The 17,412-nt window shown below is 49.9% G+C and overlaps 1 protein-coding gene across 1 annotated transcript in view; it reads right to left on the bottom strand.

Annotated features, from left to right (window-relative positions):
* ALPK2 (alpha kinase 2) overlaps window positions 1-17,412 on the bottom strand; it is a 37,971-nt gene that overhangs the window by 11,310 nt on the left and 9,249 nt on the right. Inside the window, exons 5-8 of the mRNA XM_064578830.1 lie at window positions 14,626-14,900; window positions 12,869-12,957; window positions 7,383-7,600; window positions 2,335-2,383 (exon numbers count right to left, since the gene is read on the bottom strand). Coding sequence (XP_064434900.1) covers window positions 2,335-2,383; window positions 7,383-7,600; window positions 12,869-12,957; window positions 14,626-14,900 — 631 coding nt within the window. The remainder of the gene's footprint in view (window positions 1-2,334; window positions 2,384-7,382; window positions 7,601-12,868; window positions 12,958-14,625; window positions 14,901-17,412) is intronic.

Raw genomic sequence — 17,412 nt, 5'->3', positions numbered from 1 at the left:
GAGCTTCCGGGCCTGGATGCAGATTAACGGGGGTGGGGGAGGGATCCTCAAGACAGCCCTCTGTGTCCCCATGCGGTAGATCAGTGGCTTCCAGAACTTAAAGTCACGTGACCCGGGATGCCTGGGTGGCCCGGTCTGTTAGACTTCCAACTCTTGGTTTCTGCTCAGGTCATGATCTCTCATCGTGGGATCAAGATTCTATGTTAGTGAGGAATCTGCTTGTTCATCTCCCTCCAATTCTGCCCCTCTCCCTCCCACTCGCACGCTCACTCTCACTCTCTCTCTATCAAATAAATAAAATCTTAAAAAAAAAAATTTTTTTTTAAAGTCACCTGATCACATAGCTGGTAAGACGAGAACCCAGCATTCAAACCAGGTGTGCATGATGCTGAATTTGCAATAGCCCACAGGGAACACGGAATCTGCTTTACTTGGGCAAAGCTTTTGAGGTCCAGAGAAATCTCTTCATAAAGAGCAGCACCGTTATTTTCTTCTCTAAGTGGGGGAAACTGTCCAGGACAAATGACTAACTCGATGGGTATGAGGACAACAGACATGAAATGGCACCATCCCGCGCACACCAGGATGCGCGGTCACCCATCCCACCGGCCGGACAAACGCCTGTAACACAAGAAGAAGCAAGGCTGCCACTGGGAGTCACAAGTAAATGGCACAAGCCAAGATTTGAACCCAAGACTCTCTCTGAAACCCCAGTTCTCCCCACTATACGTCGTACCCTGCCTGCCATGCTCTCCTCAAATACCCAAGGCCACAACGACATTTCCAGACTCATCTGATGTTTAGGGCTCTGGTCGGCACTGGGGACGCCGTACGGAGGGAATCCCCACACAAAACTGTATTATCCTGAGCCGCTTTTTAGAAGGAAAACACCCAAACTGCATCTTAGTTCTAAACCCAGACCACAAGCTCTGTGTTGTCAGTGAGAACTCTGTGAATCAGATTCAATGATCTGGAGGTTAAAAAGCCCCTTTTCCCCCTTTTTTTGCCCCATTCCTCTGCTTTTCTCTGCCCTTCACTAAGGTTGGAGATGGGTTTACTTGTTGAGGGACTGCTGATGCTGGTGGACGGAAATAACCAGAAAGTTCCCTTGGATAAGTCGTTAGCAGCCATGGGGGAGTAAGCTCTATTAATCAGGCCGTTCTGTTTTCTCTATTTCTGATGTTGTGACATCTGGGGTCTTGCTCACCCTGGAGAGACTGCCCTTCCCAGGTAGCCAATTCCTAGAGATAGTGGATGACTGGCCTTCTAGAACACCTTTCGTATGCAAACTAGCCCATCTAAAGCCGGTTCTCACACCTGCCTTCATGGCACCAGGGCCAGACAAAGAGGACAGCCCCCCAACCCCAGAGCCTGCTGACATTTTTCACACTAGCCAATCCCAAGCTTGCTATCCCTGCCTCACCCATTCCTTCCCTTGAAAACCAAATCAAACATGTTGCTCATGTTCTGCCTCCAGACTGACCCTCGTGCTTCCCTGTGTGGACCCCGCAGCCTGGCCCTCTTAGGGATTGAGTGCAACAAACGCTTGTCAGTGACTTTTGTCCTCCTTTTCCATCCAGGAAAGGATTGGCCTCGCCATACCTGGACAATAATAACACATAAGCCATCCATCCCTTCGAAAAGTCTTCCATCCCTCTATTTTGTCCTCGTAATAGACAGTCTTAGGCCATGGGAACAGCGGGAGTGGGCAAAAGCCAGGGTCAGCTCCAACCCAGAACTGTATTTTCACCGGGAACCACAAATTGCCTGCCTTCTCCTCAACGGTGGTCCAGCAAAGCAGCGAGAAGGCACAGATGTCCAAGAGATAAGCCATCAAGACGTTACAGTGCCGTCCGGGCAGAGCCCACATGGAACCAAGCAACACCCTACACTGAACTGGGAAAACGAAGCCACACAACCCCCAGAGTAATGCATCACAGCTGTTCCCTAGCCACTTGCTCCTGAAAGCACCTCCAGGGAAGTGTGGGAGCCGCCTGAAGGACTTTTTGGGAAAAGGGGGGGGGATCGTTAAAAATACGCAAATTGAATTCACTGCACTCAAATGCAGAAAAATTACGAAGGTTCTAATAGTGAAGATATCAAAGGCAGAAAAATGGAATGTTCATGATTAAAAGAAATTCCAATCATGCTGGCGTTGACCCCCCATGGCTCTCCTGGTAAGTGAGAGAAGCGAATTGAATTCGTCCCAGGAACATTTGTCATCTGCAGTTGGGACAAGAAATCGACTTGCCCACATCGGTTTCACAGAGTGTGCCCGGCAGGTGTTTGGAGGCTCAGAATCGAATGAGATGTGCTGGGGTTTTTTCTACTCACCCTTTAGCCAGTGTTGCTATGCCAACGTCAGTTAACTTCATTCCTACACCTATAGGGAGAGAGAGAGGTGGGATTTGTGTTACCCGGGGCTCCTGGGAAAGGACTGGCCATCCATTCCGGCGGAAGGGGTACTGAGAGCCCACCCGCCTTCCTCTCCTACATAAGCACACGTTCCTCCTCGTTTCCATCAGCACTGACGGCCTTGCAGACATACTTCCAGCTTTGTGGGAGGATAACGGGGGACGGCAGGCCTCCGACAGCACTTGAGGGGAATTGTGTCTCGCGGGAACCAGTGGTGGGGCCTGCCACCCCCAGCCACCCCCAGCCCTTTGTAGCTCGGGCAACGATGTCCTCTGTGTGCCTGGCCCACCCCCCGCTGCCGTAGCTCCATGCACAGCTCTGAGCCCGGCTGCCTGGCCCGCAAGCTCTCTCCCTGGAAACGCTCAGACGGGCCTTCGGTCTGCTCCACCGGGTCACTGCAGTGGCGGGTGACGTGGGCATGGGCGTGGGCTGGGGGTGGTGGTGAGGTCAGCAGTGAGAGAGTCCAAGATGGCATTGGTTCAGTTCCAAGCCAAACTCCAGACATGCGATTTCCCATCCCTGTAAAGATGGTTTCCCAATTAAGGAGGGAAGATTTTCTGGGTTGGCTTTAGGCCCAGGGAAACACTCCTGAGTTACATGGAGACTTGGAACTACTGGCCTGGAGATGCTGACCGCTGTGACCCATGGTCCAACCCTTTAACTTATCCTAACCTCTACCCATTAAACCATGGGGGTGGGGGGAGCTGGTTACCAACACCAAAACAAGCCACACAGCTCCCTGAGCTTCCCACTCTGGTTCAGCAAGAGCCACGGTACCCCGGATAGAAGCGCAAGCACACAGGAGGTTTTTTGCCTGTGCCTCTCCAGCAGGAGCAGTTGAGAGAGTGGCTGAGGAACCAGAGACTCAAAGAAAACGGAAAATCCTTCTGTCTTGCAGGGCGGGGAAGGCCGGAGTAGCCCTCACCTGGAGCGGGAGAAGAGCCATGCTCTCACCCTGTCCCCGTCTCACTCTGCATCGCTAACCTCTTCCAGATCTGGAGGAAGACAAACCTTTCTGATGCCCAGAGTGTGGATGGCCTCTGGCCTTTCCAGACTCTCCTTGCCAGACCCGGGAGCATTCAGCTCCTGTCTCTCTAGGGTGGTGGCCACGGGCATGGGCTCCGACTCAATGGACCTCCTCCTCAAGCACATGCCTGCAATCTAGTGATAGGCCTTCTGTGGCAGAGCATGGGGTCCACGGTGCTACCCCACCAGTCTGTCTGGCTTGCCTCCCCCTCTCTTGCCCCTACCTCTTGTCCTACCCAGGCCTGTGGTTGCTGTATTCCCCATGGCCAGCCGATGACCCGCTCGCAGAGGGGCCTGGCAGCACAGAAACCGGCCTGGGCTGTGGACGAAGGAACCAGCATCCTCTCCCAAGCCAACCCCGAGGTCAGACTTGATGGCAGTCCAGCTCCGTGGGTCTCCGCTCTTAAGAGCGCTGCTTTCGGAGGCCCGGGAGAGGAACCCTGATGGGTTAATGCCCTGATTCAGCAGCATCTGCCCAGAGCACGGCAAAAATACAGGCCATGCTGCTATTCAGGCTGGTTAGTCAGACAGAAGCAATGGAGTTCCTTTTCTGCAGTGCACCTGTGAGCTAAATCAGACCCGGCACTTTGTGTGAGCCAGTGAGCATTTTAAAAGCCGCTTTCTCAGAGGGCGAATAATTCATCTCATTCTTGCAAAGCTGCTAACAACGAGAACATATGCAGAAATGCTTCATATAACCTTTATTACAGGGGCTGTGCTTTAAAAAAAAAAGACACCAAATTGTAAAAGCCCTCTTTGGACATCTTGTTTTTGTGGAATGCTGTATTTAAAAATCACAGCTCTGAGCTGCATTTCAGTCCAATTTTAAAAGGTCATTTGGCAAAAGGTCCTTGAACTTGGGAATTGCTTGTCCTGCCTCTCACAGTTACCAGCTATCACTTACAGTTGAGAAAAATATAATTTTGAAAAGGAAACGCGTCTCGGTTTAGTAATTTGCTGGGGATTCAACCCAAGTCTCCATAGGATAATAATTTGAATTCTAGTGTGGAGCAATGAAGTGGAGTGGGGGATAACAGTCATCTACGGGTCGTTTCTGGTGGAAGGAAGGAAGTAGGCAGCATCAGGAATTTGTTCTCCAGAACTTGAGCTCTTGGGTCCTTGGGGTGACCGCTTCTTAGGATCCCTAGTGATCTCAGCGGTGGGCAGACCTCAGGGCCAAATCACATGCGGGGATTTCACCCCCAAGCTTGCAGAACCCACCACAATCCTGTCAACAACCTAATGCAATGAGGGCGGGGATCGCTTTTAAGCGTCTGAGAAGGTCATAGTGGAGTTGGGTTTGTTTGGGGTTTTTTAAATCCTCATTCCAGTGTCTCAGTTAAATTAGAAAATGTACAGGTTCTCTGGAGAATGGATGTGCTATCTTGTACACAACGATGATGACAATAAAGAGATTTTCCCCAGAAGCAGAGAGTGAATAAACCCCGTTATGATACCCCGTGCTAACACATTGAACCGCACACATCATTTACTGAGGGATGTAACATTCCACTACGCTTGTTTACAAGTGCCTGGAAGCAAAACTAGCTGTGCACGGAGTTCCAGGGTGTTGCTTTTCAGTAGAAGAACTACATTTATTGCAAAATTAACTCTGAAGGAGAAAAGATGGAGGGGGGAATCCAGAATTACACAGCCGGAGTCTAACTAGAATAGATAGGGGTGTGTGTGTGGGGGGGGGGTGACAGAGGAGTCTCTTCAGAAAGTGAGCGGGTATGGCAGCCTTCAATATGCAGATTGGCCCCACCTGCAAGACTGTAACACGGTGCACTTCCCAGCTGGCCTACAAGAAGGTCCCCACTAGAAGCTTTAACATTGGGAGACACTTGGCCATCTCTCGCAAATTGGTAAATTTGCAGTTTAGTGGAAAGAGCTTGGCTTTTGGAGTCAGAAACCACAGGGTAGAGTCTTGGACCCCTCTGCTTATTAGCCGAGTGACAGCAGACAAAGCACTGTCTCTGAGCCTCTGTTTTCTCATCTGTAAAATGGGATCCTAATGTCTTCTTTGCAGACTTATGTCTTATGTCTTCCTTTTGTCTTATGAAGATCAGACAAAAATTATAGGAAAAAATGAGTACATACAACAAGGGGGACCTCTCTGAACATTTTTGCAGCTTCTTATGTCTATGGTTTTCTCAAAATAAAAAGTTTAAAAAACCGGGGAACACTTACTATGTGGCAATGCTGTGCTACATGTCTTCCCATTCTGTTTAAGCCTCACAACAACCCCACATGTAAAGTACTGAGGCGCAGAGAGGGAAGTAATTTGCCCAAGGCTCACAGCTAGGAAGCGGTGGGAACAGAACCCAGAGGCAGTCTTGCTCTTCACCACCAGGCTGTAGAAAGAGCTGGAGATCCTCGTCTGTGACAAGGTCTGACATAGAGCAGGCACCCGATTATAGTTCAGATTTTTCTCTGCAGTATTATTATTTGGAAAGGAAGAGGAAAAGGAAAATCCTTGTGGTAGAAACTGTTGGCGCCCCACCCACTGCCCTCACCCTAACCGCTTCTGTGCACGCTGGCCCCCCTCCACATGCCACCAGCATTTCTTTGCCTGAGAACTTTCTCTGATCACGGGAGCCTGCTTTGCTCAGCTTGGCTTGTCCATGTGCAGGGGGCCAGTACAGGAGCATTAACACCCCCACCAGGAGTAGCCTTCCACTGGTAGCTGAAGACAGTTGGTGTATAAATACCCCTGCTCCCTCACTCCTTGCGTGAGATAATTCTGAGGAGCGTGCTCTGCACAGGCTCCCAGAGTCTCCCCAGCAGGCAGGAGCTTCAGTGACCCGCCACGGAAACTGGCTTTGTTATAAGGTTCCCCTGCTGGCCGCCTTCCCACTGCCTGTCCCACTTTTCTCTCCTACCAGCGTTTCCTGGGATCCCTTCCCCAATATTTGTACCTGAACATTTGTGTGCAGGGAAGGATTAACCTTGCCCAAATAAAGGTTCAATCCTTGCCCAGCTCCTGAGAGGTAACCCCTAAGCCCCGGAATGACCTGCCTGATAAGAGTGTCTTGGTCTACCTGGGGCCGTGGGTGTGACCTCTGGAGAGGCTAGAGACCAAAGTCCACCTTGTGACTAGTGATGCCTATGTGATGCGCCCCCCTCTCCCCAGTAAAAACTCTGAACACCGAGGTTTGGGCGAGCTTCCCATGCTCTTCCTGTGCACTGCCACACATCGTTGCTGGGAGAAGTAAGTGCTGTCTACATGACTCCACCATGACAGGACACCTGCCAGTTCCACCTGGCTTCCCCCTGACTCTGCCCCACGAGCCTCTTCCTTTTGCTAACTTGAGTCTGTATCCTTTCACTGTAAGGAACCATAACCATGAGTGTAAAGGATTTTCTGAGTTCTGTGAGTTCTTCCAGCAAATCAATGAACCAGAAGGTGGTCTTGGGGAACCCCAAACTGCAACTGGTCTCAGGGCTGTCTCTCTGGGTACCCTAATTATCATATCCCCACTTCATATGACAAAGGCATTCCCGTCAATTTGCATATAAATCGATAATGCTGCAAACTAGCCAGTGGAGCTTGAAAATCTAAAGCAACTGTGAAAGACCCTTTCACCTATTAAGAATGAATGATTACATCTTAATTCATCTTTTGGTACAGCCAGATTTTCCTCCATACTTCGGAATTGCCCCTGTGGAGGACAGAACAATCAAGCCAATTTTCGGTTACCTGTAGTAATAGGAACGCATTATTGGTATGAATTATTACAATGTACTTTAGTGCTCCATTTGGCTGGTCATTTCAGGTTCCTCTCTCAGCCCTTGTTCCTGATGAGACATTAGTCACACCTTCTGCTGGTAAAGATGCTTAAAGGCATCCAGCAGACCTCTCCCTCTCCTCCCATCCACACCCCCAGGAATATTCCAGGCCCGTGGCATCCCTGGAAGCCAGGCCAGGCTGCTTTCCTCACCCTGCATGTCCGTGACCAGGAGGCAGCCACTTGTCTTCTGGTATACCCAGTGCTGGAAAGTACAACACTTCTGACCAGCCTCCGATTCTCTTCTCAAGAAGTTTATCTCCTTCCCATCCCTGATGGAATACTTCACAAATTCTCCAATCAGCTCCTCCTCCACTGTTGCATAAGGGATGTTGTTCGCAGGGCGATGGATAAGAAAGATGGGAATTATCCTGGAAGGGAAGACAGCATGGGCACACATCACATTCTCACCTAGAATTAGAGACTGGGGGCATTCTGCCTTCACTTGGGGGAGCAGGGAGATGCAGAACAAGTCCCCAGACCCCACTAGATATAGGCTGGCCCCCGACCACAATGGTTGTTCAATAGGTGGAAAGATACATTTCTGTCTTTCCTTTGTGCCTGGAGTTGGGCAGAAATCCTTCCTTGGGAAGGAGTTTGACTGCCCATGTGGAAATGAATGTTTGCTTTATAGTCATATCTCAGTGACCCATTGGCCATATATCCACCCATCATTTCTCCTTCTTTCTTTCTTGCCTTCCTTCCTTCCATTCAGTCAGCAAATATTCCTTCAGTGGTTTCTATGTCAGATGGTCTTCCACATGCTGTTCCAGAAAACAGCGAAGAAAACAGAGGCTCTGCTCTCAAGGATCTTACATTTAAATGAGGGAGACAGGCAATAAAGAAGTCAATGTATAGTAGTGCTAGGTGCTAGGTGAAAAAATAAAGCAGTGGAAAGGTGCTAGGTAGCGCAAGGATCAGGCAGGGGCTGCTATTTTACTGAGGGAGGTTAGAGAAGGCCTTGTTAAGAAAGAACGTTTGAGCAGAGACCTGTAGGAAGGGAGGTAGGGAGCCATGAGGGTATCTATGGGAAGAGCATTCTAAGTAGAAGGAACAACAAAGGGAAAAGGCGCTGGTGCAGGAGCATTCTTGGTGGGTTCCAAGAGCAGGGAGGGGTCCGTGTGGCTGGAGTAGAGTCAGCAAAGGGGAGGTGGTAGCAGGTGGGTGCAGACAGGGAGGGAACGGGAAGCCAGACCTTATGGGGTCTGGAAGGTCATTTGAAAAACTCTGGCCCTTTGTACCGATTTGGATGAGAGGCTCCTGGAGGGTTTTGGACAGAGGATTGCCACGATCACACACCCGTGTTATGGATGAGTCTGCCACTCTGGGGAGAAGGGGCCGTGCGGGGGCGAGGGCTGAGCAGGGAACCAGGGAGCACACAGCACAACAGTGGTGGTGGCCGCAGGGGAGAAGGGATACATCCCGAATGGGGCTTTCCGCACAGTCCATTCGCCGTCACCCCCCTCCCTAGATGATTGTTTCCCATCGCTCCTCTCCTCACTCCGCCCCCCTCCTCCCCAGCCTCCCTCTCAGCTGATGGCCTTGCTTCCTGGGTTACGGTGCAGACTGAAACAATCAGAAGAGGGCTTCTAAGAGCTGCCACCACCACAGAGTCCTACCTCCCGGAGTCTGCGCCCGCCCCTTTGCCCCCCACGATGGCTTAAGCCTCCTTGCTCCCCCCTGCACCTCTTCTTCCACTGGTGTCCCGGATCTGGCCACCCCCTCTGATATCAGGGATATTGCCCCAGCAAGTACTGCCCGCATCCTCCATCCCCTCTTCCCTCTGCAGAACCATCATTGCCAAGTGGCCCAGCAACATGCTGAGACACTCTGCACAGCATGCTGACCCCACAGCCCCTCAACCACTGACTCACGGCTGCCATCCAAACTCAGATCAGTTTAGACTCACTGTCTGCAGTCCCTCCCCTCCCAGTCTCTCTGGAACCCACTCACGGAGGCATGCCCACTAAAGAAGCTCCGGTCAAGGGCACCAGTAGCATCCAGGTGTGGCTGAGTCCAACGGTCTCCTCTCCGTCGCCGTCTCACTTGCTCTCAGTGGCACTGGACACAGCTGATCTCTCAAAGCACCTTCCCGCTGCTTCCAGAGACTCACCTCCTCTTGGTCTCCTTCCTGCTCCACTGGCTACTTTTTTCCTGTCTTCTTCGCTGGATCCTCATTTCTCCCCAAACTTTAGAGCCGGCGTGCCCTGGGAGAGCTCTTCCCTCTCTGCCCACACTGGCCAGTGACCTCCTTGCTTCAAGTACAGTCGGCATGGTGACCGTTTCCACGTTTATATCGCCGGTCCAGACCTCTCCCCTGAGTTCCTGATTCACATGTCCAGCCTCCTACTCTCTTCGATCGATGCCTAATAGGCACCTCAAATTTAACACAGCCAAAACTGAACTCCTCATGTGCCCCACACTCCTATCTCTGCCCCACCTCGGTGCCTGGCGGCTCACCCTCCCATTCTTTTCATTCAATGAAGGTCTACTGAGTAGCTTATGCCAGAATCTCAAAAACTCACCAGGAAAGCGAACATGAAAGAGACACAGCCCCTGCTTTGCAGGGACAAACGCTGGGAAGGGAGGTGCGCCCTGCTCCCAACTCCTAACTAATAAAGACAGGCTGCAGGCTTTCCAGGGGCGGCGTGGCGTGACTTGAGTTGTAAAGACTGAGTAGAAATAAGCTGGTAGAGCAGGAGGCAAGGGGGAGGGGCACGCTAACAACCCCATCCCCTCCATCTTGGTACCCCTAACTTAGTGTCCCCCCACCCCGCTCACTCACCCACGCACACGAGCCCATCTGAGTCCCACCCCCAGGTCCTCTCCTCACCCCACCCTGCCTGAACTGAAGCTTCCCTAACACTCCTCCCTGAGGTCCGCCGCAGGGGTGCTCTGCCCGCCCCTCCCACTCCCCAGTTACGCTAGCATGGAGCAAAGATGTGACGTCCCAACTGGCCCTTCCCGTTCATCAGTCACTGAGCAAGGAATAAACCGCACAGGGGCTTGTGAGGGGATGTGTAGGAATGCGCCTCACCTACCACTCACTGCGGGAGCAACCATGCGTTGGTTTGGCTCCAAGTCCAATTCGCTCTTTGACCCGTTACCCCTCGGGTATTCATTTCTGATTCATTTTCTACCCAATTTCTTTTCTATTTCATATGACACAAAAATCCCGCTTGCTGGGGTGCCCGGGTGGCTCAGTCAGTGAAGAGTCCAACTCTTGGTTTTGGTTCAGGTCGTGATCTCAGGGTCGTGGGATCGAGCCCCGCATCGGGCTCTGCGCTCAGCACAGTCTGCTTGAGATTCTCTCTCCCTCTGCCTCTGCCCCTCCTGCTCATGCTCTCTTTCTCTCAAATAAATAAATAAGTCCTAAAAAAAAAAAAAATCCCGCTTGCTAAGGTCACTCATTCTGATGGCTTTTTTTTTTATTAAATATATATTTTTAAAGATTTTATTTATTTATTTGAGACAGAGAGAATGAGAGAGACAGAGAGCACATGAGAGGGGGGAGGGTCAGAGGGAGAAGCAGGCTCCCAAGGAGCAGGGAGCCCGATGCGGGACTCGATCGATCCCAGGACTCCAGGATCACGACCTGAGCCGAAGGCAGTCGCTTAACCAACTGAGCCACCCAGGCACCCCCATTCTGATGGCTTTTAATTATTGCCCAGGATCTTGCCGCACCACCTGAGCGTTGACCCTTTTTCCCTCTGGAAGGACCCTCTCCCCTTAACCAGGTCTGGGACACTGCCTCTCCCCCTGCTGTCCAGTGACCAAGTCCCACTACCACTGCCCCTCCCCGGGGCTGTAGCAAGGCCTCTCCGACTGCTCTCACTGCATCCAGCCTCTGCACCTCCTCTCGCGTGGGCCTCTTCCTTCTGGGGGCCAGCACTGATGCCCCCACCAATGTTCTGCCCTCCATTTGCACCGCCACCGCCAGGTGGAAACGTCTCGGTGGTCCCTGCACACCCCAGAGCATCTCGAGGCTGAGAAGCATCCAAATCATCCCCACCCAACACATACACGATCACACTCACTGTGCCGTCTCCTCTAAAGTCCTGCTTGCGTTCAGCTTTTCTAACATAGTTTCAAGTATGGAAGCCTTTATGAAGGCTCTGTGTGTGTGTGCGCGCGTGTGTGTGTGCACGTGCGTGTGTGTGTTCCCCGGTGCAGAATCCTCTGATTTTGGTTCAATGAGCATGGAATCGGAGCAGATGCCTTTGTGAGGACCCCTATCCTTCCGTCTGTTATCATTCATGCACTCACAGATTCTTCCCCTGTGAGGAAGGGACAGGTGTTTACATATCAAAATGTCCTAGTCTGTCTTTAAGCCAGCGACATATCCGTGGGGGTGCTGATGACGCTCATTAGCCCCTGTGTCCCTCATAAGCACAGTCCCTTCCCAAGTCCCTGCACCAATCTTTGTATTCATAATTTTGTGCTGTTTTCTTTAGAAAGCCCCCCGATTGTGGTGTCAAGTCACGCAAAACTTGGGTGTGCCTCGCCGGACAGGGCCATGGTCCCGAGCTTTGTGGACAGCTCACCCAGTTGCCTCTCTTCCTCCTTAAGAAGAACTGAAGGGGGCGGAGACTGGGAAAGGGGGCTGGAGAAGAAAGAGAATGTGCGAGTTCACCGTAACTCAGTCCAGATTGCTCTCTTTGTGGGTTTAACAGAAAAGCACTTGTGTATTTTCTTTGCATTATGTTAATTTTTCTTGAAGTTGCTGAGAAATGTTTGTGAACTAAATAAGGACACTAAGCATTTCCTGACAAAGAGCAGAAAGACTGGACTTTCTATATGATATGCCCAATACACTACCTCAGGGAGAGTATTTCCCCCCCTTTGTGAGCTGACAGAATCAATGTAGGCAACAATTCCCTCCTTCCTTCTTCTCCCAGTTTCTACTGAAACACAAAAGACTGTTCTCTCTGAAATTTCCAACGTGCCCTGGCATACCTCTTTCTCTTTCCACTTAAACACACACATATGATCTCAACCACATAAGCAGGCTAGCAACCACAAGTTCCAGACCCCCAAACATCTGCTTGGGTCAATCCATGTTTAGTCAATGAGTGGATTAAAATAATCAGTGTAATTTATCTCTGCAGGGTTCCAGGAAATGGGTAGTATGTTCCTCCACTGATGATACCCAAGTCACTCTTCTTAGACACAGGCACCATATTTTATTTTTATCGTAGGGTAATTGTTTTGTGATAGTCTCGTGTTCTCTTATACCGGCTTATTGTTGAGACAATGTCATATCCGGGAAGCAGATACTCTTTCTTTTCTATTTAACATGATACGTTTATCTAATTCATTTTCTATCCAATTCTTTTCTATTTCATATGACACAGTTACTGAATTCATCTCTCCATCCATCTACCCATCCTTCCATCCATCTATCCGTACACACGTACGCAAACATACGTTGATTTAAAGAATGTATTAAGTATCTCTCTCTAAGTCTCTGGCCACCTAGTAAGGAACAGGATAGCAGCCACATGTGTTCTCATAGGTCCCAGACAGAAAGGCCAGGTGAACTGCTTGTCCTACTGGTCCTTCTCACCCTCTCCTCCCTCCAGGCCCCAAGTCCCTGACAAATCGGGAGTGGTAATACAAGAGCGAGTAAACACACTTACTCCGGCACTTCTCCAAAGCCTTCCAGAGGCTGTGCTTCGGCAGCATAGATCTGGGCATACTGTCGGGCAGTATTCTGGACATAGCATTCCTACATCACCCACACACATGAGAAAGACAAGTGATTAGAAGAAATTCAGAGTTGCCGGTAAAGCTAATCAGATTTCCTGATGTGGGTCAAGCCAGTGGATTCCCAAACCCATCCATCCCTTGGTCAGGAGCACAGAAGCAACAATTATTACAACCTAGAGTTGTCCACTTGCCGAGGGGCTCTGAGACCTGAAGGAACTATCTAGGTAAAGTTCAAGTGGTCTCTGGGGCCAGGTGTCCTGAACTACAAAAGTTCTAGAAGCTGGATGGCTGAAATTCACCCTAGGCTAAGGGGAATGGCCCCAGGGCAGCATGTCAGGGCCCGCTGGTCTGCCTGTGAGCTCTCCCATCTGAAGTTCTTCTTCAGGGGTGTGATGAGAGTTGCGGGCAGTGAACAGCTCGACAAGATTGTTTGCCTCGGAAAAGCGAACTGGATTCTGCTTTCTGCTCTGTAGGGCCTCTCCAAGAGGGAGTCTGGATGATGGGGGTTTTCCCTGACTGGACCAGATGGTACTTGAGATGGAAAGATATGCAATGAAAGAACAGAAAAAAGGAGGGTTGATTTGGAGGAGAAAGGAATACAATTGGCAAAATACTATACTCAGAAGAGGGGCTGCCTTCATGAGCCCCAAGTCCCCCCTGACATCAGCACATCTGAGACAATGATGGGTGGTTAGAGCTTGACAGTACCCAGGAGATTCAGCGAAGTCTAACCTATCCGTTCTACAGGTAACAGTTCTAGAAGGGCACCTCCTCTGCGAAAGATCTAGACCCAACACTCTCGAAAGCTTGGCCAGTGCTGATGTTAAGAGTGAAAAACATGGGCCAAAGCGGGAGGGGGGGGCTCTCTTCTTGTCTCAAGACTCTATGACTCAGTAACATAGGGAGGTGGGAACTTAGCTGGAGTCTTGGCTCAATCTCTCCACATAGCTTATAGGCGGACATTGACCCAAACTCAGAAAGGCAGAAAACAGGACAAATGCTGAAGCTTCTGATTATACCCCACACCCCTCCATAAACCAAACCAAACCAAACCAAAACAATTTAGAAACTACTCCCCTCGGGGCGCCTGGGTGGCTCAGTCGTTGAGCGTCTGCCTTCGGCTCAGGTCATGATCCCAGAGTCCTGGGATCGAGCCCCGCATCGGGCTCCCTGCTTGGTGGGAAGCCTGCTTCTCCCTCTGCCACTCCCCCTGCTTGTGTTCCCTCTCTCGCTGTGTCTCTCTCTTCAAATAAATAAATAAAATCTTAAAAAAAAAAAAAAGAAAAGAAACTACTCCCTTGGGGATGCTAGGGAATCCTGGCTTCCTGTGTAGCTCGGAGCCCCCACTTTCTATAACATCCTGTGTCCAAGTAGACTCAAACCTTCAAGAACCTCATGGGGCTCCCTTGGAACAGAAATGATCCCAGCCCAGGTCAGAACCAGGGAGGGGCCTCCAGACACAGGCCGAGTCCCAGTCGGCTGGCATGAGGGCAAGAAATTGCCCTGAGAACTTGGACTTGGTTCCCAGCATTCGGGCTTGATCCCGTGGCTCCCTTACAACCACACCCCAAAGGGAGAGAAACCCACTCTTGGAGACACTCCCAACAATTCTGAGTCTGACTTTCATCTCAGGCTATCATGGGTCCCCCTCACACCCCAAGGGACTCTTTCGGGCAGGTGCACCCACCTGGGCAGCGAGTTTGTAGTTCCTCTGGATGAGCTCATCGTTGTTTCTGGTCCCGTGGGCAACGGCGCTGTGCACCTTGAGCACGCAGGCGTGGCCGGGCTGGAAGACGGGCATGAGCCCCCGCATCACTTTGCTGCGGAAGGCCTTCCGGTGGACGCCTTCGCCGAAGTGCAACTCCTCCGTGGCAATCTGACCGCGCAGGTGGTCCCCAAAGTAGCTGTCACTGAGGAAGTCTTCCCTGAAGATGAGCTGGCTGAATTCAATCTCCTCACATCCTAAAACACAGCTCACCTTTAGTTGGGCAGAAGATCCCCCCCAGTGCTGCTTCTTGGCTAACGGATGTTCCCACGCAGGGATAAGGGCAAGGCTGGCCTGTAGAACCCAGAGGGGAAACCACACTCCCAACAGAGGCAGAGCTCAAAGATGAGATGGTGGGGAGCGGAGGGTGAGTCATCGAGGAGGACGGAGGAGGATCCGTGTGAGGCCTCCCCCGATCCGATGAGAGGGGAGAAGACTGGCTGGAGCAAAACTGGGGAGACCAGGAAAAGAAGTTTAGACAGACCTGGAAAATATGGACAGGACCCTGAAACGTAATTTAAGGCAAGTTGAAAAGACAGGTGAAGGGTGGAGGAGGGAGGAGGAGGGACCGATGGTAAGATGTGATAGATCAATGTTTCTCAACCCTTTTTCTCATGATTGCCCCCTGAAAGGAGTCTTTTTAGACTTTTTTTCAAATGGCCCCTACCCCGAAATTTTGATTCCACACATATACTGTATATCCGTTTATGTACTATGTGTATATCTGGGCTTCACACACAGAGTGCATGTTTTTTGCCTCCTTAAAAAGCAATTTTTGCCTTCTCGGGGGCAATACTGCCTCCCTGTGTTGAGAATGTCCGTAGTAGACATAAGAAATAGGCAGGCAGGGACGCCTGGGTGGCTCAGTCGTTAAGCGCCTGCCTTCAGCTCAGGTCATGATCCCAGGGTCCTGGGATCGAGTCCCGCATGGGGCTTCCTGCTCAGCGGGGAGCCTGCTTCTCCCTCTCCCTCTGCCGCTCCCCCTGCTTGTGCTCTCTCTCTCTCTGTCAAATAAATAAATAAAATCTTAAAGAAAAAGAAAGAAATAGGCGGGCAAAAACCAAACCGTAAGAGGAACTGCCTCTGAAGAAAGACCGAAAAAAAATCTAATCATTTTGGATTTATTTGTAAAAAGAAAAGTAGAATTATTTTTTCTAGCACCAGCTTCAAAGTTGATTCTCCATGTTTCAGGTGCCAATGGACGCAATCAGAAGGTTCTCTTTTAAACTAGAGATGAGCAGGTCAGCCTTCCGATGGGCTGACAGAAGTAAAGAAGATGGCTTTCAATGAAGTAAGTTTGTTTAGATTTTTTTAAATGCCTTCCTCCTCAAAGTAGATGAAAATGGACATCTTTCTGAATGTTTAAAAGAACAAAGAAATCCTGGGTCGTGTGAAAAATCTCACTTCACATTTCTACTTAGACTGTGTAGAGACACATTTTTTCCTCTGCTTTTAAAAATATTTTCAGATCATATGTTTTAAGAGCAGCCTATGCATGGAGCCCTGGGTGTTATACGAAAACAATGAATCGTGGATCACTACAACAAAAACTAATGATGTAATGTATGGTGACTGACATAACATAATAAAATTAAATTAAATTAAAATAAATAAGAGCAGCTTATGACTAAAGCTAGCTATTAAAGGTATAAGGAGATTAAAATTATTCTTGGGGCGCTTGGGGGACTCAGTCAGCTGAGTGTCCAGCTCTTGATTTCGGCTCAGGTCATGACCTCAGGGTCGTGAGATGGAGCCCCTCATGCTGGCGTGGAGCCTGCTTGGGATTCTGTCTCTCCCTCTCCCTCTGCCCCTCCTCCCCCGCACTCTTCGCTCTCTCTCTTAAAAAAATAAAATAAAATAATTCTTAAAGGGTATTGATGAATGAATAGGCCTAGTTATTGACAGAAAGAAAGAAAGGAGGTAGGAGGGAGGGTTCGAATAGAAAAAGGGCTGAAGGTGCCAGTAGAAAGGGAGTGTGCAGAAAGATCCTCCAAGACTTCACAAAGCTGAGCAGGAGCCTCTGGCCAAGTAACCTGTCCTGGGTTTCTAGACAGAACGGGTGGTGAAGCTGGGAAACAGGAAGGCACATGGGACACTGTCCCAGGCAAATTTTTTTTTAAGATTTATTTATGTATTTGAGAGAGAGAGCGAGTGAGCCAGCTCACACATGTCGGGGGTAGGAGCAGAGGGAGAGAGAGAAACCCCAGCGGACTCAACGCTGAGCGTGGAGCCTGACACGGGACCCAATCTCACGACCCGGAGATCATGACCCGAGCTGAAACCAGTGGTCAGTCGCCCAACCGACTGTGCCACCCAGGCACCTCCCAGGCAGATTTTAAGGAGATCCTTGTATCATGGATTTCAACCTTAGTGACAGAACCAGAAAAAAAAATTAATTTATGGAGAAGAGTATAGTTTTTTTTTTTAAGTTAAATTTTGAAATTGGATCACAAAACGAAGAAGGGAGGCTTTTTTAATATAACCCAAATCTTCTCAATTCTAGTTACATGATTAATTTCATGTTAACAATTTGGGCCCTACTACTACTTAAAGAATATAGGAAGTGTTCTGGGTAAACATACCAGAGCCCAATAAATATGAGCTATATTTACCCCCTTCTGTTTTCCTTCATAATCCCCCAAATTTCTGAAACTCAATTATTCTCAACAGAAATGTGTGCACTGAGTACTTAAAAATGTATCAAATTTA

Source organism: Mirounga angustirostris, unplaced genomic scaffold (assembly GCF_029215605.1).
Source record: "Mirounga angustirostris isolate CCGP_5_RB_7025 unplaced genomic scaffold, mMirAng1.0.hap1 SCAF_14, whole genome shotgun sequence".
In the NCBI taxonomy this organism is placed as follows: Eukaryota; Metazoa; Chordata; class Mammalia; order Carnivora; family Phocidae; genus Mirounga; species Mirounga angustirostris.
This window is presented reverse-complemented; position numbering and strand designations above follow the sequence as displayed.